At 59.2% G+C, this 25,843-nt stretch overlaps 1 protein-coding gene across 1 annotated transcript in view; it reads right to left on the bottom strand.

The window, feature by feature from the left end:
- Nucleotides 1-24,343, bottom strand: part of ZFPM1 (zinc finger protein, FOG family member 1) — a 35,235-nt gene extending 10,892 nt beyond the window's left edge. Inside the window, exons 1-3 of the mRNA XM_063410706.1 lie at nt 24,189-24,343; nt 9,655-9,786; nt 7,168-7,257 (exon numbers count right to left, since the gene is read on the bottom strand). Of these exons, the coding sequence (XP_063266776.1) occupies nt 7,168-7,257; nt 9,655-9,786; nt 24,189-24,228 (262 nt within the window). The 5' untranslated portion in view covers nt 24,229-24,343. The remainder of the gene's footprint in view (nt 1-7,167; nt 7,258-9,654; nt 9,787-24,188) is intronic.
- Between the last annotated feature and the right edge of the window lie 1,500 nt (nt 24,344-25,843).

Raw genomic sequence — 25,843 nt, 5'->3', positions numbered from 1 at the left:
AAGGAGGGAAAGGATGATTTTTTTCAGCTAAACAGACAACACTGCCGAGAGGGAACAGGGAAAATGATGGGGAGGCCCCTGGGGAGTGCTGCGTGCTCCACATTGAGAACACAGCCCAAAGCCAGCCATGTGTCCCCACGTGGGGACCACCAGGCTGCAGGGAGCAGTCCCACCACGGATCCAGGCACATCCCACTGCCTGCACGGTTGGGAAGAGCTGCTGCCAGCCCCTGGGGCGTCCTGGAGCAAAGTCCGTGAGCTGCAGCTCCCTGTGGGATCCCCTGGCAGGTGAACACCCCCCAGGTATCTCACCTGGCCATCGGTCCCTCGTTATCGCGGGAGCCGGGCTTATCTCGCGGCTCATTAACCAAATTGGGCAGGGACCCGCCTGCTCGCTCTGGGGCGCAGAGAAAAGCAGCAGGAAGGAAGGAAGGAAGGGAAGAGGGAAGGGAGGAAGGAGGGAAAAGCCCCCGGAGAGCCAGGTGCACCTGCCTGGTGTGACACAGACTCCGGGAACACGGGGCTGCTCCCAGCTTATCTTCCCATCGGGAGATTCCAAAGGAATGGGCTGAGCTGTGCTGGGAGCAAAGATTAATCCTGTCACCACCCCAGGCCCAGCAGGCACGGTAGATACCCACATTCCCGCCCTTCCCGAGGGTCCAGGGTGGGCTCAGGGAGGGAGGAAGCCTGTGGGGATGCAGAGCTCCAGGGAGGCATCGCTGAGCCTTCCTCCAGCACGGGGTGTGATGGGATGAACAGCCAGAGCCCACATTGAGCACAGCATTCCCATGGCCAGGGAAAGGGAATGGCACGGCCAGGAGCAGCAGGGAGCTGGGCCAGTTCCTCCTGGAAGCTCTGGAGATGCAGCCACCTCCAGGCACCCCCATTTGCCTTTTCCTCGTGGGAAGGGCAGAGGGGCCCCAGATAAACCCACCCATCCCATCCCATTCCAACCAAGCTGTTCCCACATCCCTTTACCTCAGCTGCATCCACAGCACCTGGACCACATCCAAACCAGCTGCTCTGGCCCTCAGCAGGCACCGGGCTCAGAGGGCCCTGCCGTGTTTGCAGCTGCCTGGATACTATCAGGATAAATACTGCTCCCGGCGTGTCATGGGATCACACCCCGGGATCAGAGCCTTGTTCCCATTAAATTCAGCGCCCTGTGCCAGCCTGGGGGGGCACGGGCCAGATCCAGCCCCAGCACCAGCCCTGGTGATGGAGAGACTGGGAAACGATGGATGGATGGATGGATGGAGGAATGGATGGAGGGAGGGAGGGAGGGATGGACCTCTGAGCCCAGATCCCCACCAAGGGGCCAAACAGTTTGGATGTGGTCCAAGTGCTGTGGATGCAGGTGAGACAAAGGGATGCTGGAGCAGCTTGGAATGGGATGGGGTGGGATGGGTGGGTTTGTCTGGGGCCCCTCTGCCCTTCCCTCCTGCAAGGAAAGCAAAAGTGGGTGTCTGGATGTGGCTGCACCTCTGGATCATCCAGGAGTGAACGTGGGTGGCTGCAGGAGCTGGCCTGGCAGTGGGATGGAGGGATGGATGGATGGATGGATCCATCAATGGGTACCCGACCTCCCATGGCTCTCCCGTTCCTGCCTGGGGAAATCCAAGCTGGACAAGCCCCAGTTCCCCCCAGTCCCCCCCAGTTCCCCCAGTGGCCCTGTCCCAGCCCCAGCTGCTGTTTTTAGAAGCGGCGAGAGCGCGGCGGAAGGAATAAATCCTGACAACTCAACTACTGCAATGATGTGATGGCACCGCTCCGATAAGATGGAGGGAGCCGATTGGGAAGAGTCTTAAGCTGTGAACACGCAGCATCTCCACTCTTCACCTCCACTCACAAAGGGAAATCTCTCCAAAGGGGCTAAGGAGATTATCCCGGCTTTGCCGTCCCGGGTGCTCGAGTAATCAGGGCAGCCTTGGGGACGACAAAGGAGTGAGGAGGGTTTCAATCGAGCCTTGCTGGGCTGCGCCTGCTTGGGCTCAGCCTGGGCTTGCTCTGCAGATGGAGAGGGGATGGCAGTGGCAGAGCCCAGCTCTGCCCCCCGGTTTGGGGGGCTGGGGCCGCCCCGGTGGGGCGGGAGCCGAGGGGGGATTGCCGCCTTTATCTCTGCTGCCCATCGCTTGCCACTTATTGATTGTTTGCTGCCCGAGTCCAAAAGCGACTCCTTATCGGGCTGAACCCTGCCCCCGGATAATGCAGCAGCCGGGCCCTGCCCCGTGCCCGCAGCGGGCACCACCCGGCGCCGGGGGGGCTGCACGGGGGGCTGCACACGCCGACGGGAGGGGCTGCACCCCCAAGTGCCCGCGCCCCGCTCGCCAGCTGTGCCGCACAGCTGGCAGGCGCCACGCGCTCCCCGGGACGGCCCCACGGCAGCCGGGGTGCCCTGCCCCAGCAGGATGGGCTGATAAGAATTCCCGGGACATTTGCCTTCGGGGTGTTGCTGGGATGGGGCTGGGAGCGGGTCCCCGTCTCCAGAGTGTCCCCAGGGGTCCCCGTCCCTGAGGTGCCGCCGTCCCCAGGGGTGTCATCCCTCGTGACAAGGGGTTCCCGTCCCAGGAAATACCTGGAACCTGTGCCTGCAGGGATAAAAACACTGGGAATAAGATCAGAAAAGGCTCAGGGAAGCAGGAAAACTTCCAGGTTTCCCTGGGGCTGCCAGGACCTCCGTGCCAGGGGCGCCCTATCCCTGCTCTGTCCCCACTCACAGACCCTGCCCCAAGGGGCTCCCATCCCAAGGCAGCTCCTGTTCCCTGGGGTTCTCCTCACAAGGGACAACCAGGAAACACACGGGACCTGTGACCACAGGGCTGGGGACAGGAATAAACACAGGGAAAAACACCAGAAATCAGGAAGGATGGGAAGGAGGAAAACTTCCTGGCTTCCCCAGGGCTGCCAGGGTGGCGGGACCAGGGACACCCTGTCCTTGCCCTGTCCCCTCTCCCAGGACTGCTGGGACCCCTGGGTCTGCCCAGGCAGTGGGAAGAGGGCACTGGGGGGGGCAGGAAGCCAGAGAGGGGGAGGAAGGGGAGTGAGGGGCCCCCGGAGCCGATGTGGAGGGAAGATATCCCGCCCAGAAAGGGAGGGGACCGCAGGGGGGTCCCTGCCACAGCCCCGGGGGGGGGTGGGAGAACCCCTGGGAGGGGGCACCCAGAGAGAGGAGGGGGATCCAAGCCCCAAATCCCCACCAGTCCTCAGATCCAGCCAGGGCAGAGCAGCGAGGTGAGTGATTGACAGCTGTCAATCAGCACCAGCCTGGCAGCATCACCTTCAGGGCTCTCACCACAATAGGGCAAGGAATGGCTCCCCTTCCCAAGGGAAAATGGGAACAGATGCCTGAGCATCCGTCCCCACTGTCACTGTCCCCAAAATCCCTGAGCATCCCTCCCCACTGTCACTGTCCCCAAAATCCCTGAGCATCCCTCCATAATGTCACTGTGCCCAAACTCCCTGAGCATCCCTCCTCACTGTCACTGTCCCCAAACTCCCTGAGCATCCCTCCTCACTGTCACTGTCCCCAAACTCCCTGAGCATCCCTCCCCACTGTCACTGTCCCCAAACTCCCTGAGCATCCCTCCCCACTGTCACTGTCCCCAAACACCCTGAACATCCCTCCACACTGTCACTGTCCCCAAAATCCCTGAGCATCCCTCCACACTGTCCCCAAAATCCCTGAGCATCCCTCCACACTGTCACTGTCCCCAAACTCCCTGAGCATCCCTCCACACTGTCCCCAAACCGGTCTGATCATCCTCCCACTCAGCGCTGATATCCCCAGACCAGTGGCAGCACCCCTTCGTATCAGTGTCCCCAAACTGTCCCCTCCATCCTGCAGTGACCCCAGACACAAGTGGGACATCCCCCAGCAGGGACAGCTGCTCTTCCACCTCCCAAACCAGGGACAGGTGCCACCACCGCTGCTGGGATCGTCCCCATCCCGCTGCCTTTGGCAGGAGGATTTGCTGCACGCACCCCTGGCAGGGGGAGGATTTCAGGGCACCCCTGATTTGGGAGCCTGGGGGTGAATCCCAACTCCCTGAATCCCAACTCCCCCCGTGCCCGGCAGTCTCCCACAAACACAACTCTCTGCTGCTCCGCTCCCAGCGATAAAACAGAATAGCTGGAATAATTTTTCCCACCCACACATACCAGGGTGGAGGGGGAGGGCTGGGGCAGATGTGGCGGGGGCCGTGTCCCCCCTGGCCCGGCTGTCCCCCCCATTGTGCCCTGCTGGCCCCGATAATAAACCTTGAGGTTTCCAGACAAACCCTGGGCAGCTGCAGATTATTGAGGCGGGAGATAAACACAACTGAAGGGGAGCTGGGAGGAAAAGGGGGGAAAAGGAAAAAAACTTGGGAGTTTTAATTAGATGCACCAAAAAAAAATAAAAAAAGAGGAGTTGCTGTGTGCCATCCTGATATGGAGGATGGGGGGTGAGGATGGGTTTGGGGGATCGGGAGAGGAGCCTGAGCTCTGGGATCAACCCAGAGCCATCATTACCTCCCAGAGGAAATATTAATATTAATGTTTAATAATTAGTAATTAATTATTAAATAAAGCCCAGACAGCCAGGACAGCAGCAGGGCTTGGGCTTCAGCAAGGTGGAGCTGCAAACAGGATGTTGATGTAGGGAAAGGGGTAAGGAATTCCCTGGGAATTCCCAGGTGGGGAAGTTTTGTCACAGTTCCTCCCATCCTGCCCCTACCTGTGGTGTTCCCACAAGGACAAAAGCAAAAAGCTTCAGCCCACCTGGTGGAAAGGCAAGAATTCGGGATTCCCAGGAGCTGCAGCCTCCCAGCAGTTCCCAGCGGGAATTCTCTGGTGGCTCAACACGAGGTAGAGCAGCCCTCAGCAGGGCTCTCTTCTGCTGCACTCCTGCCCCAGCTCCATGTGAAATTTGCCCGAGTTTTTCCATCTTATCCTTCTGGGAAAACTGGCTGGAACTGCTGAGGTTGGCAGGCAGGGATGGAGCGGGATGGGACAGCCTTGGGATGGGAATTGGAGGCTGTGGGTGCTCCCAAAATTCTCTGTTATTTGCCCTTCTCCAGAGCAAACGAAAATGAGCGGGAAAGATGGAAACCTGAGGCATGGATGGAGGGGCTGTGGGGAAGGAATCTGGGATGGTCTTTGGGAATCTGGGAAGGATGGATAGCCTGTCTCCAGCCCTGCAGAGGATGGAGCGAGCACAAAGCACGGCCATGCCCCATCCCGTGATCCCACTGGGAAGCAGAATGGAGCCAGGGTGTTCCAGCACCCTGGATGAAGGGGTGACACATCCATAAAAGCTCCCAAGTTCAGGATTTCACCCTCCAGCTCCTGGGAACCTGCCCATCAGCCGGCCGAGCTGCAGCCCCTCCAGGGACCAAGGTCATTTCAAAGATAAACCGAACCCTCCTCCTCCCTCCTGCCACGTGGGGCCAGGGCGAGGTCCTGGCAGGCCACATCCCCTCTGGAACAGCGGGATGACCTTAGGGAGCCCCAACCCCCAGCAGGGGTGACCCAGTGACCCCCCAAACCTCCCAGGGGGATGGGGAACACATCCCCCACCCCCGGCGCATCCTCGCGCTGCCATCGCCGACACCCGGCGGATCCTGCCAGATAAAGCAGAAAACTCCGGCTGCTCCGAGCTTCCCTTTTCGGCAGCTCCATCCCTGATAAGTGCGGGGCCTGCAGAGCTCCTGATAGCCGGGGCTATCGCGGCGGTTGGGGAGAGAGGAACACGCTATCGGCGCGGCATCGCCGGACCGCCAGCGACTCCCGGCCACGCCGAAATTAACACCGCTCCAATTACCAGAATAGAGATGGGCTGCCAGGGGCCGATAATAAAATCTCTTTTACATAAAGAATGCAAATAACCCGCTGCGAGAGGGGGAAGGGGAGGCGCGGCCTCAGCCGGGCTCCCTTCGGGATGAGGGGCTGTGGGGTGGGGTGACCCCACAGGGGACAGGGGGGATCTGTGGGGTTGGAGGTGCAGCCCCCTCCTGCCCTGCCCCGGCATCCCGGGGGCAAAGGGCTGGGAGCAGATAAGGAGGAGCCGGGGGTGGCCTCGCAGCTCCTTCCTGCCCGGCACGCAGGAAGGGCCGGGATATCGGCAGGAGCTTCCCCTCGGCGGGGCGGGAAGGGGGAGCAGGGTTCCCGGCGGCCGTGGGGATTCGGGCAGCTGCGGCAGCACGTGCGCCGGCAGCCGCCGCTTCCCAGGGCCCTGGGGACATGGGGACCTGCCCGTGATCCATCCCCGCGGGGTGATCCTGTCCTCCAGGGGGGGTCACCACTGCCCAGCACCGCCACCCACAGCTGGGAGCCCCCAGAGGAGCAGGGGGCCCGAAATGTGGCACGTCCACTCTTGGGGATCTCAGGTCCCCCCTGTCCCATCCACATCCACCTGCCAGGAGCTGTTCCCAGTGGCACAACCCACAACCCCAATCAAGGAGTGATGGCCACAAATTAAACCACAGGAAGTTCCACCTCAACACGAGGAAGAACTTCCCAAGGAGGGTGGCAGAGCCCTGGCACAGCTGCCCAGGGGTGTGTGGGGTCTCCCTCTCTGGAGACATCCCAATCCCACCTGGATGTGTCCCTGTGTCACCTGCTCCAGGTGTCCCCGCCTTGGTGACCTCCAGAGCTCCCTTCCAAGCCCGGACGTTCCGTGAATCCGTGTGGCACACGTCTGTAACCCCGTGGCTTTGCAGATAGTGGCTGATAGGGCTGGGGGTGCCCACAGGGCAGCCCGGCCTCGCCAGTGCCCGCGGCGTGGAGATACCAGGGGGAGATAGAGGCTGAATTCGCTCCTTGGGGTTTTGATAACCATCACCAACCACCCCAGCGTCGCTCTTGTGGTTGCAGGATGTTGGTGAAGTGCCCTGGTGCGACGCAGGACGGGCCCAAACCCTGCCAGGGCCAGGGAGTGTGATGCCAGCTGTGGGAATGGCATCCCTGCTGCTCCCAGATCCATGGTTTTACCATCCCGACAGAACCCCAGAGATGTTGGGGATCACGACCATCACCTCACAGCTCCCCTCCTGCAGGAGCTGTGGGGTTTGCAGCCTGCCCAGCTCCCAGTGCTCCCAGTCCTCCTCATACTGGTGTTTGCAAGAGGAGGCGAGATCCAGTCAGGACACCGGGACGGAGCGGGATGACCGGCCCCACACCAGAGACTCACCTGGCCCATTCCAGGCCTCTGGCTCCTGTGGGTTTTCTCCAGGATCCGGCTTCTCCGGCTCCCTCGGACTCTCCAGAGCATCTCTGGACTCTGCAGCAGGAGGGGGAAGGCAGCAGGTCAGAGCAGGGAATTCCAGAGGCAGCATTCCACGGGAGCTGGGACCACCGGGCCAGCCACACCCGGGGCCAGGATGGGCACAGGGAGGGGATTCACACCCCTGTGCCCAAAGCCCCCATCCCCCTGGGAACTCCCCACACCCCAAAGACCCTCCAAGCCACCCCAAACCCCCCATGCCACCCCACGGCAGCGGGCCCAGCCCCGCTCCCCTCACGGCTCTATCTGCGGCGTATTCGTGGCAGCTTGATAACAATTATTTTCTCCATTAACTGCTGCTGGAGATGGGCTGATAAAGCCAATCTGCATATGACAGTGTGGCAGATTAGTGCCCAAAGTACATGTTTGCCTTGGCGTCCCGGGCGGACCGGGAGCGCGGAGCCCAATCGATCGGCGCCACCGCGGCCGCCCGGGGGTGACGTCACCGCCACTGGAGATTATTAATACAGGTGATAAGCGCCGTGATTAACATCAAATAAATCAATCACCGGGTATAAAAGTCCTATTATTTTTGGCTATAAATCAAAGTGCCTGGCATATCGATTTTTATCCATCGCGCTGAAAGCTTTAGTGGCCGTTATTGCTGCTGGGCCTTATCTCTGCTATCACCTCTTTATCGAGGCAGGCCAGTGCCAGGTGCGGCTCCGCGCCCCGGCCCCGGCTCCTCGCCCCCAGCCCAGCTCCCCCATCAGATAAGAGCCCTGGTTTTCCTCCACCACCGAGCAAAGTTTGCCTGAGAGACCTCCCTGACTCAGATACTGGGGTCCCTTCCCTGCTCCAGTTATCAGGTCCCCTCCCTGTTACAATTATCAGGCTCCCTCGCCTGCTTTGCTGTAGGATCTCTTCCCTGCCCTGGCTGTTGGGGTCCTTTCCCTGAAACTGGGGTCTCTCCTTTCTCCAACTATCAGAATCCACACCCTGCCCTGGCTATTGGGGTTTCTGGCCTGTCCCAAATACTGGGGCTCCCCCCTGACCCAGCCACTGGGGTCCTTGTCCTCATTATCAGGGTCTGCCCTGGCTATTGGGATCTCTCCCTGCCTTGGCTGTTGGGGCTATCAGGGTCCCTTCCCTGTCCCAAATGTTGGGCTCCCTGACTGTCCCAGTTATTTGTGTCCCTTCCCTATCTCCACTATCAGGATCCCCTCATCCCAACTCCTAGGATCCCTTCCCTGTCCCGGCTCTCGGGGTCCCTCCCTGCCCAGCTGGTTGATCCCCGGTGCACGGTGGCGTGGCTGCCCCGGTTTTGGGGACGCCTCTGTCCCCAAAGCCGGCAGCACCGGGGTTTGCCGGAGTTTGCCGCGGCTGTGGCTCGGTGAGCCGGCGCAGCCTTGCCCCGCCGCGGTTATCTCAAAGGGCACTGCAAACATTAACCCATCGGGGTTTGCCCTCACCTCCACAGGAAGGAACTCAAAGGATATCTGGGGCTGTTTCAGCCCGGCCCCGCGTGGCAGCCGCCTCTGGGGCGTGGCACGGCCGGGCACGGCGGCAGCCTGGCGGCTGCGTGGGCAGCGCGGTGCCACCACCGGCCCCGTGCCCCCAGCCCGCCCGTGCCACCGCCTGTGGCCTCTGGGGCTGCCTGGCACCCCGGGGGAGTCCCTTGGTGCACCCAGGGATGTGACTTTGTCCCCCTGGGTGGCGGAACTTTGCAGCCCATGGGACGTGACTTTGATCTCGGGCGGAGGGAGGAGTTTGTATCCCAAAGGATGTGACTTTGTCCCCCAAGAGGTCACTCTGCGCCCCTGGGATGGGACACTGGGCACCCTGAGGGAAGGGGACTTTGCAGCCCAGGGAAGGGGGAAGGGACATTCTGCACCTGAGGGGTCACTTTGCACACCTGGGCTGGGGGCGTCACTTTATATCCCAAAGGGGTCACTTCATATCCCAAAAGAGGTAATTTTATACCCCAAAGGGGTCTCTCTATACACCAAAGGGATCACTTTATATCCCAAAGGGGTCACTTTATATCCCAAAAGAGGTAATTTTATACCCCAAAGGGGTCTCTCTATACACCAAAGGGATCACTTTATATCCCAAAGGGGTCACTTTATATCCCAAAAGAGATAATTTTATATCCCAAAAGAGGTCACTTCATATCCCAAGAGGTCATTTTATACTCCCCAAAGGGGTCACTTTAAACCCCAACTATGTGACTCCACACCCCAAGGGGGTCACCTCATACCCCAAGGGACAGGACTTCACAACCTGGGCTGTGCCCAGGGTGGGGCCAGGGGGTGCCCAGAGGGACGGAACCCCTCGGGGACACCGGGCTGTCACTGACCCACCCCAGGCTACTTCCTTAGCTAATTAACAGGTCTCTGTGGTGGCAGAGGCCCTGCGGTGGGGAGGGGACAGCAGGGACAGCCCCGGGCTCACCTTCGCTGCCGGGGGGGCTGCAGGTGTCGCGCTCGGCGGAGCCCTCGCAGTCCGAGGTGGCTCCTGTCCCCTCCGAGGGGCTCCTGTCCCCCACCGGGGCGTCCTCGCCTTCCTCCATCGCTGCCAGGGAACCTGTGGGGACAGCACAGGTGAGGAGGGGACAACCCCAGCGAAAAGGGGGACGGGGTGGGGTTTTCCAGTGGGGAAATCAGGATGCTGGGAAATGCCCGGCAGGGAGGGAAGGGGAAGATGCCCCTGGGGTGCAGTGTCCCCCTGCAGAGGTGGCCGTGTCTTGCTGCAGGTGTCCCCTCCCTGAGGCACTGTGGGGAGCAGCGAGAGGGGCCCTGTGCACACAGACACAGCGTCACCTGTCCCCAAAAGGGACCCTGGGAACGGCCCTGCCGCCCCTTACCTGACGGGGGACACAGACCCACAGGGGTGACACAGGGGACAAACAGGGGACACCCCTCAGCCCCGCCATCCCTCCCGGCCGTTCCCATGGCGACGCAGCATCCCTGGCCCGGCAGCGGTGGCACACACGTGGCTGGCACTGCACGACGCCCGCGGCTGTCCCGGGCCCACCCGGGCCCATCCGGGGCAGCGCGGGGGGACAGCGGCGGGGCCAGCCCCGTCTGCAGACCTCAGCTGCTCGCCGTGACTCCAGGCATGTATATTTACAGCAGCAGAACAAAGAGCCCATAATCTATACAAAGCACACAACAATGAGCGTGAATAAAGAGGCTGCCGGAGAAGGGAAGGCAATTTATTCTAATTCTGCTAATTTCAGTTCCAGCACAATTAAAAAGGCTCTGATAATATTCAGAAACAATCGCCAGCTAACAAATCGTTTCTCCCGCTGTAAATGAAACATTGTTAGGCTAATTTCTTCCTTCACGCCTTCACGGCTCTTGGGCTTCTGATAAAGTTAACCCGGCGCTCGCCTGCGCCGGGGTTCGGCACCTCCAGCCTGCCCAGGGAAGGGTGGATGGGGTTGGGAAGGGATGGGCGGGACCAGGAGGGCACCTGGCGCCCACCCAAGGGTGCTGAGACCACCCACGTCCTGCCCGGGAGCAGCGGGAAGCAGGAGGAGGATGGGGATGGCTTTGGGTGCCACAGCATTGTGGCCTCCAGGGATGATGGGCAGCCAACAGCATCCCACCCATGGTGCCTGGATGCATCCCATGTCCCACCCCAAAATCCCCATCCCAGCCAGGAGGGAAATGGGGATGCCCCATACAAACCCAGCTGGATGCTCCATACAAACCCAGCTGGATGCTCCATACAAACCCAGCTGGATGCTCCATACAAACCCAGCTGGATGCTCCATACAAACCCAGCTGGGGTCTGAGCCCTGTGGTGCCACCGAGTTCCTACAGGGATGCTGGGTGGCCAACAGCACCCCAACACTGTGTCACTGGGGTCCCTGGATGCACCCTGGGGTGATCCACACCCCTCCGAAACCTCCATCCCCAATCTGCGAGGAGATGGGGATGCTCCATCTAAATCCAGCTGGGGTTTGAGTACCGTGGTGTCCCCCAGCGCCTACAGGGACAATGAGGAATCAGCAATGCCAGAGCCTTGTCCCCGTGACCCCTGGATGCATCTGGGACCACCCACACCCACCCCAAAACACCGAGGCCCAGCCACGAGGAAGGTGAGGATGCTCCATATAAATCCAACCGTGTCAAACCTGGTGTGGGGGCCAACAGCATCCTGGAATCAACTCACCCCATCCCTGGATCCATCCCAAATCCCACCCCAAAACACCCCCAAGCACAGGGGAGATGGGGATGCTCCAGATAAATCCAACCAGGTGTAACCAGGGGTTTGGGGACCACGGTGTCACCCAGCACCCGTGGGGAGGCTGAGTTGCCACCAGCATCCCAGGATTGTGTCCTTGGGTGCATCCCAACCCCACTGCAGCCTCCCACTCCCCAGAGCTCCCAGCAGCGCGGGTTAAACGAACCTCTAGGGGGAAAAAAAATCAAAAAAAAGGGAAAAAAGGGAAAAAAAAAGCCAGTGAGGGAGAGGGAGCGTGGAGCAGGAGGGGAGCGTCACTTGCCCGGGATTGCTGGGAGCCCTGCACAGTTATCACCGCACACAGCCTCCCTCGGCTGGCCTGATCTGTCTATTCTTCATTAAGCAAATACGCTGAAATGGAAATGAAAACATAATAGCTATTTGATTCTCGGCGAGATATTTTGCATATTGGTTCAGTGCTGATAGTGGAATTTCATCAACTCCCTTTTTTCATGCTTTAAAACTGAATTACTGAGGCTGGTTTTACAGAGAGGGGAAGAGCCAAAAAACGCTCCCTTCCAAGATACTCCGCTTCGACGATTAACTCTTCTCCCTCCCTCCTTCTCCCTCCTTTTTTTCCTTCTCCCTCCTTTTTTTTTTTATTGATAACGAGCAAGGATTTCTTTTTTTTCTTTTTCCTTCTTTTTCCTTCTTTTTTCTTCTTTTTTCCCTCAAAAAAACCCCCAAAGACAAGACAGTGACTCTAAAAACTTGCAGGAGGCTGAGGTGATGTGCCCATGGCCGAGGGTCGGCACTCCCAGGGAAACCCGGCGTTATCCAGGTAATGATTTGATCACTGCACTCCAATTAAGGTTCTCCCAGGGCAGGAACAATAAAGCTTTTCTCGATTCTTTGTGCTTAGCTGGTAAATTAAATAAAAAGGCACAAGAATATAGGGAATCAAGGAGGAGGGGGTGGGGGGACTTTTCCAGGCTGCCAAGAGCGAGACCCTGGGCGCTCGGAGAGCCGGCACGGAGACAAGAGCAAAGTGATAAGAGGCCTTGATAACAGATAGAAAATAGCAACAGCCACAGACTTTCCCACCGGCTCCGGAGCAGGGAGGAGGAGGAGGAGGAGGAGGAAGAGGAGGAGGAGTTCCCGTGGTGGAAAGCAGGTCCTGGATCGGGAACACGTGCAGGCTGGTGGCAACCTGCCTTCGCCGGCTGGCGCTCGGTGCTGCCGTCAGGTCCAAGTGTTTATTTTTAAATACGAATTTGAATAAAATTTCCCATCTGACTCCTTCCAATTCCCATCTCTGGAAGCGTTCAAGGCCAGGTTGGATGGGGCTCGGAGCAACCTGGGCTAAATGGAATGTGTCCCTGCCCGAGGAGGGGGAGGAAGGAGAGGAGCTTTAAGGTCCTTCCAACCCAAACCGTTCTGGGAATCCACGATCCTTGTTTCTAAAAATAAAAATTCCTCCAAGTCCCATTGGGCAGGGGATGAGTCCAAGGAAGGCTCCAGGAGACAGGGAATGAGGGACAGAGCCCAAAGCCAGGTGGCCACACAACCCAAACTTTCTTTTCAGGCACCTCAAAGCTCAGCCTTGGCTCTGGGTGTCACTGGGGGGGACAGTGGGGACATCCCAGACATGCCAGGGCACCCTGGGGGATATTCCAGCTCCACCAGGCAGGCAACATAATGGAGGATCCCTTCTCCATCCTTCCAGCTCCTCCTCATCCCTGTGCTGGCACCATCCTCTTCCAATTAAAAAACCACAGCAATAATTATAATAAAAAAATAATGATGATGATGATGACCTACCCAAAAGCCAGCGGGCACAGCTCCAAACCAGGTTTTGGGATGCACAAAGCATCACAAGGATGCTCATCCATCACCTCATGCTGGGAATGTGGGAATTCCGCTCAGGCATCGCTTCCTCGCTGCCCCTAAATCACCTCTTTTTCACCCAAATTATGAAGCCAAGAGGCAAGGGCTGCAGGAAGAGGCCGATATTCCTCAGGGAAAGATGCTCCTGGAGCCAGAGCCGGCTGCTCCCTTGGCAAAGGCGCTTTGGTGGGATGGGGAGCACCCCGGGACTGCGCAGGGGCTGTGCCGAGCCCGCCCCGCTGCCAGGAACACCCGGAGAACAACCCGGGCTGCAAATCCCGGTATCTGATGGGCCTCCCGCCCGCTCTTCTCACCCAATTCCTCCCTGGGCCCTACCAATGTTTGTTTTACCAACGACCTCGGCTGCTCCCGAGCCCGCTCCCTGAGGATCGGGAGCGCCAAGCCGGGACAGGCGAGGTCTCAGTGGATGCCGGTCCCCAAAGATCCCCCTGGGTGATGCTGCACTAAAATTCCACTAGTCTGGAATCTTTTTGGGAGGAAAAGGGGTTTTTTCGAGCACAGATCAGCCCTGTGCCCTATCAGCCTGGCTGCAGCATCCCAGGCCGGGCTCTTCCCGTGGATATCTCCCCATGAAAGATCAGCCCTGTGCACGGAGCTGATAATGGCTGGGGCTGGCCCCGGGGGGCTTTATCTCAAATTTGGGGCCCTTCTCCATCACCTCCAGATAAAACTCGCCCTGACCCTGCCCGTGGTGCCATGGGGGAAAAGGGCAAGGAAAAAAAAGTATGGTTGGGGAACTGGAAGGTTCAGGGGGGGATTTATAATGTATTGATCATGATTTGGTATTAAATTATCTCTGGTTTATCCAGGAGGTGGTAGGGATGCTGGGATTGCTGATGGGGGATATTTATAAACATTTATAAATTATAGACTTATTACATTTTTGTGTTTAGGCCTAATTTATCTAAGAGGGGAACAGGGGATAGAGGTGCTGGGTGATGCTGTAATTCCTGATGGGGAGATGCTCCAACTGCTCCTGAGGGGTTTTATAATGATTAATATTATTACATTTATAATCTATTAGGCCTCGTTTATACCAGGAGAGGAATAAAGGCTGGTGGGGGAATAGAGATGGTGGGGGCTTGGAGGGGGTGATGCTGCCATTGCTCACGGGATGGTACTTACAATAATTGTTAAATTTTTAACGATGATTACATTTACAATATACTTAGGCCTGATTTTTCCAGGAGGGGAACGAAGGACAGGGTGGGAATGGAGGTGTTGGGAAGGCTGGGATTTCTCGGGATGGAATGGGGATGGGAATGGGGATGGGATGCTCCAGTCACTGCTGGGTGCTGCTCTGTCCCAACCACTGCAGCCTGGCCTGGTGGAAGGTCCCTGCCCTGGAACCTGACGAGCTCTGAGTTCCTCCCCACCCCAAACCATTCCAGGGCAAAATCCAGAAGCCCCCCCTGGGACGGAGCCCCTGGAGCATCCCTGGGTGCTGCACCGCCCCAGGGGAGCCCCCCAGGGCAGAGCAGAGCCGGGGAGAGGCCGAGCCTGAGAAAAAGCAGCGCTGCTGATAGGGGAGGGATTGGTTTCAGCCGGGGCTGCCGGCGCTGCCAAGCCCGGGCGGGATCGCGGCGGGTGCAGTTACTGAACATTCATCACTGCCTGAACTCTGTAACTTTATCAGCAGCGAGCGGCGCCAGCGCCGGCCCCGCCAGCCCCGGCTCCGATGGGCCGATAAACCCCCGAGAGATCCCGGGAGATCGGGGCGCTCCGGGGGCGCCGCTCCCCGCAGGAACGGCCGGAGGAGCAGGGAGGGGAAGGAGCCGGGGAAGAAACGCGGGGACAATGACAATGGAGTGACTTTAGGCTTCAGATGGGGTCGATAAGGCTCTGATAGATTTGGAGAGAGCAGAGAGCGGAATGGAGCCGTCCCCGGCGCAGCAGATGGATGGGAGGGCTCCGGGAGAAGGGATGCGCTGAACGTGGCCTGGAGAGCACACGGAGCCACCAGAGCCGGCTCGGAGCACAGCAGGGAAACTGAGGCAGCTGCTGAGACTGGGAGAGAAGGACCAGCCCTTACCGGGGGCACTGGAGCTGTCTCCATCCAAAGCCCATCCAAGTGTCAGGGGTGTATCCCTGTGGAGATCCAGGATGTGGGCGCTCCGGAGCGCTGGATACGCAACAACGTGGGAGAGAAATTCCATCCACGAGGATCAGGCTCCAAGCACGCCAGCCCTGCTCCCTGCCAAAGGGCACAACTGGGGGAAAAGCCCTCAACTGGGATCCTTCTGCTCCCAGCTGGAATAAAGACATTCCGGGCGGGAATGGCTGGGGGTGGGGATGCTCAGGCAGCACTCGAGCACATCAATACCAGGTGACAGCGAGGACAGAGGTCAAGCTCTGGGCTAATGCAGAGACAAATTACCCCGGAGATGCCGAGCTGGAGCCTTCCCCCTTCCTGTGGGAAGCAGGTCCAGATCCTGCCAGCTCCACCCCGCTCCCAAAAGCCATGGAGAAGGAACAGGGATGGTTCCCAGTGTCCACCCCAAGCCTGCAGTCTGTGACAGCCCTGGGTGATGACAAGGCCGGAGGGATGGGGACAAGGATGGGGACATTGGCAAAGATGCTCTGGCTGGGACATCCCTGCTGCTCCCAAACCCCAGTCCCAGCTCCCAGAGCCATCCTGGAGCACTCCAGGACAACAAGCAGGAACCAGGGGGGCTCCAGGGGCAGGGAGGGACCCTCAGAGGGCACAGCCAGGTGGGGTGGCCCACCTGAGAGCAGCTGGCACAGGGAGATCCCTGGGACAGAGCTGCTCCCAACATCCTTCCCTGCCTTCCTCACCCCAACCCTCCTCTTCCTCCAGCTCCAAGCCCTTCTCCCGCCCGGCTCCGTGGACGCCGAGTTCGCTCCGTGCAAACGTGCCTGTGCTGCCTCTCTTTCTTTCTTTTTTCTAATTTTTTTTTTTCCTGTTCTTGGCATTTTGGTGGAGCGAGATAAGAGCGAAAAACAACAGAGCTGCTCGGAGAGTGAAAAAGGGAGATAGATAACGCAGATACTGACTCCTACACAAAACAGTCCTGGCTTTATCTCTGCTTTTTATCACAGTTCCCCTAAAAAAAATAAAGAGAGCAGCCCAACTGGAATGGGGCAGCACATTAAAAAATGAACTTTATACTGTTTGCTCTTTAGTTTTATATTTAGATGAAACAAACTCAGATGCTCGTGGTCGATACCTTTTCCAAATCAAAAAGTCTGGAAGCTCTGTTTGCTCCAGTGGGGATGAGTGAGGAAAATCAAGGAGCTGAGTAAGGATGGGGCAGTGGGATGAGGCTGCTCCAAAGTTTCCAGGGCAGGACCAGGGGGGCTCAGGCTGGAGGTGGATACAGAAATGGAGATGCTCCCTGAGCATCCCTGGGTCCTGCCAGATCCCACCCGAGGTGCCCCAGCTGCCACCAGGGCCCCGGGCATGTGGCACAGCTGGCAAAGCCCGGGCTGCCCGTGATGGGAGCGGGTCCCTGGGTGCAGGAACAGCATCCCCACCCCAGCACAGGGACGTGACTGGACCTGCCCTACACCCCACCCACGTGGCTCCCAAAAATCCTTTGTCCCCCCATTCCTGAGGGCACCTCACAGGGCTCTGCCTTCCTGCCGGGAAGGGCATTTTGGAGCAGCAAAAACCCAACACCCAGGGCACGGCCAGAAAGAGGGAAGGAAAGAGGAAAAAAAAAATAATAAAAATGGACTGGAGGTTTTTCCCTCCCCTCGCACTCCCTTCCCTACCTTCTTTTTGAAAAACATAATTTATCTGTGTATTATCAAGAAATCCAGACACTTTAATCAGTGAGCTATGAAGTCAGTATTTCCATTCTTATCTAGCGGAGGAGTGGAAATGGAGAGCAGATAGGCAGCTCCGAGCCCGGCCGTGGTGGGGAATGTTAATGGGAGGAGCGGCGGAGCCATTGGCTACCGAGCTGCCGCTATCGCTGCCATTATCGCGCCCTTATCGCGGCAACCATCGCAGCGCAGTAATGGGGCCAGTTCAACTTTCCGCATTATCATAGGAGCTGCGAGTAGCATGAGAGGCCTCGGCTGGGAGACGGAGAAGAGAGCGAGCGGCCAAACTTCCCGGCGGAGCAGGGGAGGGGAGGGGAGAGCGGCTCTTCCTCCCTGCTCGGCTGGGGATGCTCTCCCTGCTGCTGCCCAGTCTCACACCCCAAAAGCCCTGGGGGAGCCCCCGGTGCTCTCCGAGCCCTGGGGACTGACCCCGTCGAGCATCCCAAAAGCTCGGGGTATCAACCCTAAGGTACATTCCCGAACCACAGGCACTGACGCAGAGAATTATCCCCAAAACCCCATCTCAAAGCATCCCTGAACCCTGGGTACCATCCCAAGGCACATTCCCAAAGCTCCAGGGCCTGACCCTGCTGAGCATCCCCAGAGCGTCAGGCACAGCCTCAAGGTGCATCCCCAAATTCCTTCAAGCATCCAGAAATTCCTGGGCGCTGACCCCAGAGCGCATCCTTAAAGCCCCAGCACTGAATCCGCTGGGCATCCCAAAATCCAGGGTGCCAAACATTCCCAGAATCCTGGGCACTGACCCCAAAGCCCATCCCTAAAGCAAGGGGTACCGACCCCATCAAACACCCCCAAACCCTGGGCTTGCATCCCCAAAAATGCAGGCACCATTCCTAAATATTCCCAAAGCTCCAGGGACCCCACCCAGCACCCCCAAAAACGCAGGCACCAATCCCAAACACTCCCAAAGCTCCGGGCACTGAGCCCATCACACATCACAAAACCCCACGCACTGACCCCAAAATCTCCAGGCCTCCATGACCTTACTGAGCATTCCCAAAGCTCTGGGACCCCACTGGGCATCCCAAGCCCCAGGCACTGACTCAGAGGCTCATCCCCAAATCCTGGGGTCACACTCCCGGCCAAGGCCGAGGGAAAACAATGGATCTACATTTCATCAGATGAACAAATTAGAGGAGCACATTTCCTCCACGCGCTATCGAATGGGAGATGTCAAGAAAATATGTTGATGTGAGAAAGAGGAGATAAAGAATTATTTTGGAGGAAAAAAGCCGTGGAAGGCTCTTATCTGGAGTGACTCATAGGCACACACTCCTTAACCCCACTGCAGCCCAAGGTCAGCAGTTGCATTCCTTTCGGCATTTCAGCCCTTCCAAAAAAACATGTTGCTGCAGGAACAATGTGGAGCCTTTGCCGGGCAGCCATCGGAAGAGGGAACTGTATTAGCCCCGAAACACTTGAACTTCCCTGATAAAAGGAGCAGCAGGACACAGCCCGGCCAAAAGCCCTGAGTCAGGCAGCAAGAGCAGTCATGGGATGTGGCGCAGAAAGAAAAGAGATACTGGTTCCTGCTGCTGCCATTCCTGCTCTTCTCCAAAGGAGGGGAGATGATTTCTTGGCCCTGCAGGAAGAGAAATCCATGCCCTCAGCATGGAGCAGAGGTGGAGCACGGTGCGGGGCGGGCACAGAGGCTTTTTCCAGTTTATCTTCTGGAATGCTGGATTCTGAGAAGCTCCAGGTTCCCCTCTCCTGCCGTGCCCCCGTTGTTCACATCCCTCTCTCCGGGCAGCATCGGCTCTGCCCTGGCTGTGCCTCTGTGGAAGGCCTGGGCTGGTTTTCCCTCCACAGCAATGCCCCATCCAGTGTTTTCCAGGGCAGATCATGCAGGTTTTTTACAGCAGGACGGATGGCACGCATGGAAAACATCCTCCAAACATCCTCTTCCTTTGGCCAGCACGGCTGCGTTTGACCCCAAATCCTCCAACACCACGCAGGGCCCAGCAGCTCCATACCCAGCCCTGCTGCTCCCGCTTTGGGCAGCGCTGTCTGTTCCTCTCTCAGGGATGTGGGTGTCCCCTCAGGGCTGGGAATGTCCCAGGGCACGGAGATTCCTTGCTGGGATGGATGTGGACGCGGTGATGCCTGTGGGGCACTGCCCCTCTCCAGGAACCTCGGATCCCCTGTGCCGTGGCACTGCCTCCTTGCACAACTCCTGCAGCTCCCGTGGGGAAAGGATTGCTCTTCCCAAGCCCTGATTGCCGAGCTGGCCTCATCGCAACTTGGCCAAAGGGGAAGCTGCAGCTTGCTAGGTGGCCTCGTGATTCACCGTGGAAAATAAGACCTTGCCCAACCTCGCCACTTGGGATCCCGAGGTGTAAATCCCGGCTGGAGGCGGCTTCCCCGGGATGCCAGGGATAGTCCATCGCCGTGGCTCTGTGCCGGGGCTGGGGACGGCGTGGGGGTGTCCCCCGGGGGCTCAGGAGGCGGAAGAGGTGCAGCAGACACAAAACCAACCCAACTCCAGCGCCCACGGGCCCTGGAAGGAGCTGCCTGGCTGAGCCTCCCTCCCGTCCCACGGCCCCGGCAGGGACCTGCGCCGGGCTCTCGGCAGAACTGGTTTGGCTGTAGCCAGGCCGAGCATCCCCCTCATCCTCCCTGCCCACTGTGGAGATGGGGATGGCCAGGAGGAGACATCCTGGGATACGGTCACAAAAGGGCTTGCAGGGTTCCCTGGTATCGAAGGGTGGAGTGTGGCACGGCTGGCAGGGCACGGGGCTGGCAGCACTGGCCACCAGTGCCATTTCTCCATCATCCATGGATGATGCTCTGAGCTGTCCCCGTGGCCACCAGCACAACCCTTCTCCTGGAGCTAGGGCCTGCAGGGATGCTCACCTGGAGCACCGGCTGTGGAACAGGAGGGAAACTTCTCCCAGCATCACCTGAGGCTGGCACAGACCCTCCATGGAGCAGGAACGCGGCTTGTGGGAAACACCGGGGGATGGCTGAGAGAACCTCCCACGGTGGGCTCTGCTGGGTGCATCCCACCAGTATCCCACTGGTATCCCACCAGTATCCCACGGGTCACTCCCCTACCCCACCTGTGGGCACTGGGAGCCCCCAGTGTCACCCTGGGCACATCCCAGGGGCCGTGACAGCCGGGCTGGGCAGAGCCCCTGCGGGGGCAGCCGTGCCACAGGGCTCTGCCACCCGCACCCGGAGCCGCCGCTCGCTGATGCCACCGCGCCAGGGCTGGCAAACCCTCGGGCTGTTTGCACAAGAGGGGAGGGGTTGGCAGGCAAGCAGCGCCCGTGGGCGTCGCAGACATGTGGGACACGGGGATGCCACCCTCGGGATGCCAGCAGCGGGTACAGCGGGGCTGGCAGGCTGAGGGAGCCCCCGGATGCACGGAAAATTCCGGTTTTGGGAGCGGAAAGTGGCACCCGGCTCATCCTGGGAGCAAACCCACCCCGGGGTGGCACCTCCACAAAAACCCCTCTGCCCACGATGGGGAAACTGAGGCACGGAGGTGGTGGGGCTGGAAAAGCGCAGCTGCACCAGAGCGCAGGGGGACAAACGGGCAAAAAACAAACCAAAACAAAAGCGGCACGCAGAGGAGGTTGGGACGGAGTCACCTGAAAGGGAAGGAGCGACTGAGGGAGGGAAGGAGCGGGCAGGAGGCGTGCCGGGAGCATCCCACGCCACCGGCTCACCACGCCGCCGCTAAAAATAGACGCCGGGTTGGCCACTGTCATCTTTAGAAGAAAAGCAATTTTCCGAGCTCCAGGGAAGAAGGACGGCTCCCACGGCCCGGCCAGCCCCTGCCCGGCTCCACCGTCCCCTTCCCGGCACCGCCGCCGAGCCCACGCGGGACCGGGGAGCAGCCGAGCGTGCAGGAGGAAAGGAAAAAATAAAACCACGCAGCCCAGCACACCCCATCGAGAGACGGTGGCTTTAACAGCGCAGATCACACTCGCTATCTGACACCATCTAATAGCAATTAAAGAAAATCCACACGCAGAAATATGACGGTGTTTTCACCTCCCCCCCAACCCCCCCCCGCGCGTTCGCTCGGCGGAGCAGAATGGGAGATAATCATCAAAAAAAGTCAAAGCTCTCATCAAACTAATGCAACATCTGCAGCCGATAACAGGCGCTGGGAGAGCTCAGCTTCTCAACCCAGCTCGTCTCACAGAGCACGTGGAGGGGGGGAAAACCACCCCACCACCTTGAGAAATAAAAACACACATGCAGCTGCCCCCCATCAGATAATTAAAGTGCCTGCGTTAATCACATTTGCAATGGAACAAATTGTTGGAGCCCTTTTGCCCCTCTCTGCCGTGTTTGTTGTTGTAGCGAATCCTGCTCCGGTCTGGTGGGGAGAGATAAGTGCTCCTTATCAACCCTGGCAATCTCTATCAGGATGGAGATCGGGGCTTGGCGCTTATCAGGAGCTCAGATCTACTGCAGCTGAGCGCAGAATAAAAAGGGAAAAGGAAGAAAAAAAAAAAGCAAGCCATAAAAAAAAATAATAACCACGAACAGGCCCCTGCAACTATGACAAAACATTCGCTTTCAGCTCGCTTAGGAACAACAAAAAAAATATATATAAAAAAGTGTGTATTAAAAGAACAAGGGAGGGGGAGGCACATCAGCGCGATGAGATCAATCTCGCGCTTATCAGGCTCCCCCATCGCAGGACCCGGCGCTGCGAAAGCACCGGCAGCTGCCAGAGCCTCGCTCATCAGCTGGGCGCCCGCGCTCCCATGTTTGAAGTTAATAAATATAACAGGCTATCTGGGTTGGAGATCAGCTCCTGCTCCCTATCAGCCCCTCACATCTATCTACCAGCAGAACAAAAGACAGACACACACACACACAAAAAGAGAAAAAAAAAAAAATAAACCGCCCCATAAAGCAGCAGCAGCTGCAGGGAGGTTGGTGGTACAGGCAGGGATGGAAAGAAACTGTCCTCTGCGGGCAGGAACCCCCCAAAAATGAAAGGGAGAGATGCTCGGGGTGTTTTCCCTGCTATCAGAAGCCACCATCGCGATGCAATCGGCTTTCAAAGCCTCCCCACGGAGTGCCACCGCCGCTGCCGGGGGGGCTCGGGGGAGGGAGCGGCACCCCCGGCCCCTCCATCCCCGCACGGCTCCAGCCCGGAAAGGCACCGAGGAGAGGAAGGTTGAAGCAGCTGGTTAAATATAGTCCGGTGTCTGATCTCTGTCTTATCTGTGCTGGCGATCGCCCGCTCTCCCGGCGATCTCCCCGCGAGCCTTAATCTGCGCCTCGCATCGGGCTTCAAAAAAAAAGCAACAAAACCCCAACCCCACAAGAGAAGGCGAAGGCAGAGCGAGAACATCGCGTCACCCAGGAAAATAAAATCAGCAGATACCAATCTGGAGGAGGTTTTTAATGCTCCAGCCGAGATGATAAGGAGGATAGACTTTGTGGAAACAGGTCCGGTCTGTACATGAGAGGAGTCTGGTTACCGGAGCCCTGATTCATGCATACCTTCCCTGATGGAGCAGCGGCAGGGCGCTCTCGCCGCGCTCGCCGCCTCTAATGACTGTTTTCATGTTGACACATACAGGAAGGCTTCCAAGCTCTCAGCTTTTTAATCAGTTTTGGCCATCGCCGGCGGCCTGAGATCAGCCTCCCACTTTATCATTTCTTCACATCTCTGCAGAGAAGCAGCAGAGGAAGGAGATACGAGGAGCCGCCGCCGCCCGGCCGAGCTGCCACGGCCTCGTCCTGCCCCAGTTTGCCCCGTGAAGTGCCCGTCGGTGGGTGCTGGCACCGGGCACCCACCGGGGCACGGCTCCCGCGGGAGCAGCGTCCTCCCGGCGCTACCGCTCCGAGCGCTCCCGGCTCGGCGAGCTGGAGTCACCCAGGCACGGCTCGCAGGGCTTTTCTCCCGAAATAAAGCCGCGCGGAAGTCGGGTAAAGCCAAAGGAGAAAAGTATCCCGAAAAAAAAAAAAAAAAAGCAGCTGGGACTATTTTTAACTCTCCCCGGGTAAAAGTCTAGCTGAGCGTTATCACCACAGCAATCACCCCAGGCAGGGAAACAGGTAGGTGCAACTCAGCCTTGCAATTATTTCAGGAGAAAGATAAAGGTAGATTATCACATGGTGGCCAGCCTTGCCTATCCTCCCATCTCCCTCTTATCACCAGCTTCCATCGACTCGAGGGGGAAAGCAAAAAAAAAACACACATACACCGGAGAGGAAGGAGAAAAGCCAAGCTGAGCCCGGAACCGAAAAAACTTCGAGCACTTCAGTAGGATTCCTCTGCCTCGCCGGTACATCCTCGGCGGAGCAAAGCGAGAGCCCGCCCGATGGGCTGGAGCGCGGCCAGGACCCCCTGGAATCGCCATTCCACAGGGAGGGACAGGGATGGGCCAAAGGTCCCCCGGGATCCTGCGGCGGATCCTCAGGGCCACGTCCCCCCCGGGCTGGGATGCACAGCGGGACCTGGGGGGGCGCTGGGCAGGGACAGCGCGGCCGCTGGGGACGGTGGCACATGGGGACGGTGGCACGGCGGGTCCAGCGGCGCCCAGGCAAACTGGGGGTCCCCACGCGGGAGGAGGGCCCCTGGCAGGGTCAGGGTGCTGTGCCCTCGGTGGGGAGCCCTGGGCAGGGCCGGGGTGGCCCGGCGGCGATGGGGAGCCCCGGGGGGGTTTGGGGAGCCCCTGGCCCCGGCTGCCGGCGCTGGATGGGAGGCAGGCGGGGGAGATAAGATCACAATTTCAGGCCGTCCCGACAGAGCGATGTTATCAGGACGGGACTTGCAGAACGGAATATTTTAAAGCCTTATCGGGGCCCCCATCAGGAGCCGGTACCGGAGCCACCGCGCTGGCGGGGGGGAGGCGGCGGGGGAGGAGGGAGCGGCGGCGACAGAGACCAAGGCGGGCGAGCGGCCGGTAGCGGGAACGGGCACCCAGGGCGGCCGTTCCGGGTGTGTCCCGGGTGTGTCCCCGGTGTGTCCCGGGAGTACCGGGGGCTCCGGGGAAGGGGGTGCCGGTGAGCTGCCGCCGAAGGAGTGGTGCAAAAAGGCGGGGGGGCGGCGTTGCGGGCAGCACAGAACGGGGGAAGGGCTGCCGGTAGCGGCGACTCACGTTTGATCTGCCGGGGGTTGCTCTGTTTCCTCCTGGACATCGCTCGGCAAGGGGCGAGCCCGGCGCCCCGGCTGGCGGCTGGGCGGGCGGCAGGTGGGTGGCGGCGGGCGGGCCCCCGGCTGCTCGCATGCCCGCCCGCCCGCCCGCGGGGCCGGGCCGGGGCCGGGGCCGGGGCCGGGCCGGGGCCGGGCCGTGCTCGGCGGAGCGAAGCCGCCGCCGCCGCCGCCGCGGGATTTTCTCAATGGGCGCCGCGCCGGATCAAACCCGCCGAGCGCCCCGGGGGGCGGGGCCTGCGCCGCCGCCGCGGCCGCCCATAGGCCCCCGCCCCCCGCCGGCCCCGCCCACCGGATGGCGCGCGCCGCGGGGCGGGGCCGCTCCGGGGCGGGGCTAACGGCGGAGGGGGCGTGGCCTCCGGGGCTCGATCCCTGCGGGGGCTCCGCGCTCCTCTCGGGGTCCCCAAATATGTCCCCGGCCCCACCGTGGGAACCCAGTGAGGCTCCACGCTCTGCTTTGGGTCTCTGACCCCGCCCCGTTCGGTGGGACCCCCCCTCTTGGGTTCCACGGCCCATCCTCAGCATCCCAAAGGCTCCCTCTGGGGTCCCCACTTCTTCCTTGGGTTCCCCAAACGCCCCTTTGGGGTCCTCACTCCTTCCTTGGGTTCCCCAAACGCCCCTTTGGGGTCCTCACTCCTTCCTTGGGTTCCCCAAACTCCCCTTTGGGGTCCTCACTCCTTCCTTGGGTTCCCCAAACGCCCCTTTGGGGTCCTCACTCCTTCCTTGGGTTCCCCAAACGCTCCTTTGGGGTCCTCACTCCTTCCTTGGGTTCCCCAAACTCCCCTTTGGCATCCCTTGGGATGTCTCTGGAAGCTCCTACACTCACAGAAATCTCCCCACTGGGACCTCTGCCCTCACTGGGTCCCAATTCCCCTTTTCCAGATCCTCAAAGTCTCTTATGGGGTGCCCCAAACCTTTCTGTGGGGTCCCCAGGGGTTCTCTTTTGGATCCCTTAGAACCCCTCTCATTTCCAGATGAATGGTCCAAAAGCTCCCGTTTGTGACTTCCATGGCCACTGTGACCCTGGCTTGGGGTGGGGACACCCCAGGACACCCTGGTGGCAGTGTAGGAGTCCTGGGGTCCCCCCTTGGCATCACCCCAGCCAGGTGACCTGTGAGCATAAAGAAATTTTGGGGTGAAACGTGGGTTAAACAGGAGCCACTTAGATTTTGGATCCATGATGGGAATATTTTCCTGTCAAAAGAAACAATTTCTCCCAAACTGGACCTTGCCCATGGCTGATCTTGGACCGGGAGGATCTGCCATTGGTGGTCCCCAAATAATGAGGGAGTTTTTGGCTCAATGGAGGGGGCTGGTGGGCTGTGGGGACACTGCACAGCTTGGTCATATCCCTTCTCCATCTATCCCCGGACATGGGATGTGCTTTTTTCCCCCCTTTTCTTTTTCTTTTTTTAAAGGGTTTTTAATTAACTTCCTGTTTCAATGGTGGGATAATGAGTTTTAAGCAGCACATGATTCCAGTAAAGAGGTCAAACCGGCAATGAGGATGTCAAAAGAAATTAAGTTAGGAATTAAGAAGAGATCCAGGGGAGAAAAAAAAAAAACCCTATGAAAGGAGGGAGATGCTGCTGAGGACAAGGC

The sequence above is a fragment of the Prinia subflava genome, chromosome 13, assembly GCF_021018805.1.
Source record: "Prinia subflava isolate CZ2003 ecotype Zambia chromosome 13, Cam_Psub_1.2, whole genome shotgun sequence".
Classification (NCBI taxonomy): domain Eukaryota; kingdom Metazoa; phylum Chordata; class Aves; order Passeriformes; family Cisticolidae; genus Prinia; species Prinia subflava.
The sequence above is the reverse complement of the archived record's forward strand: the minus strand, read 5'-3'. Positions and strand labels throughout refer to the sequence as shown.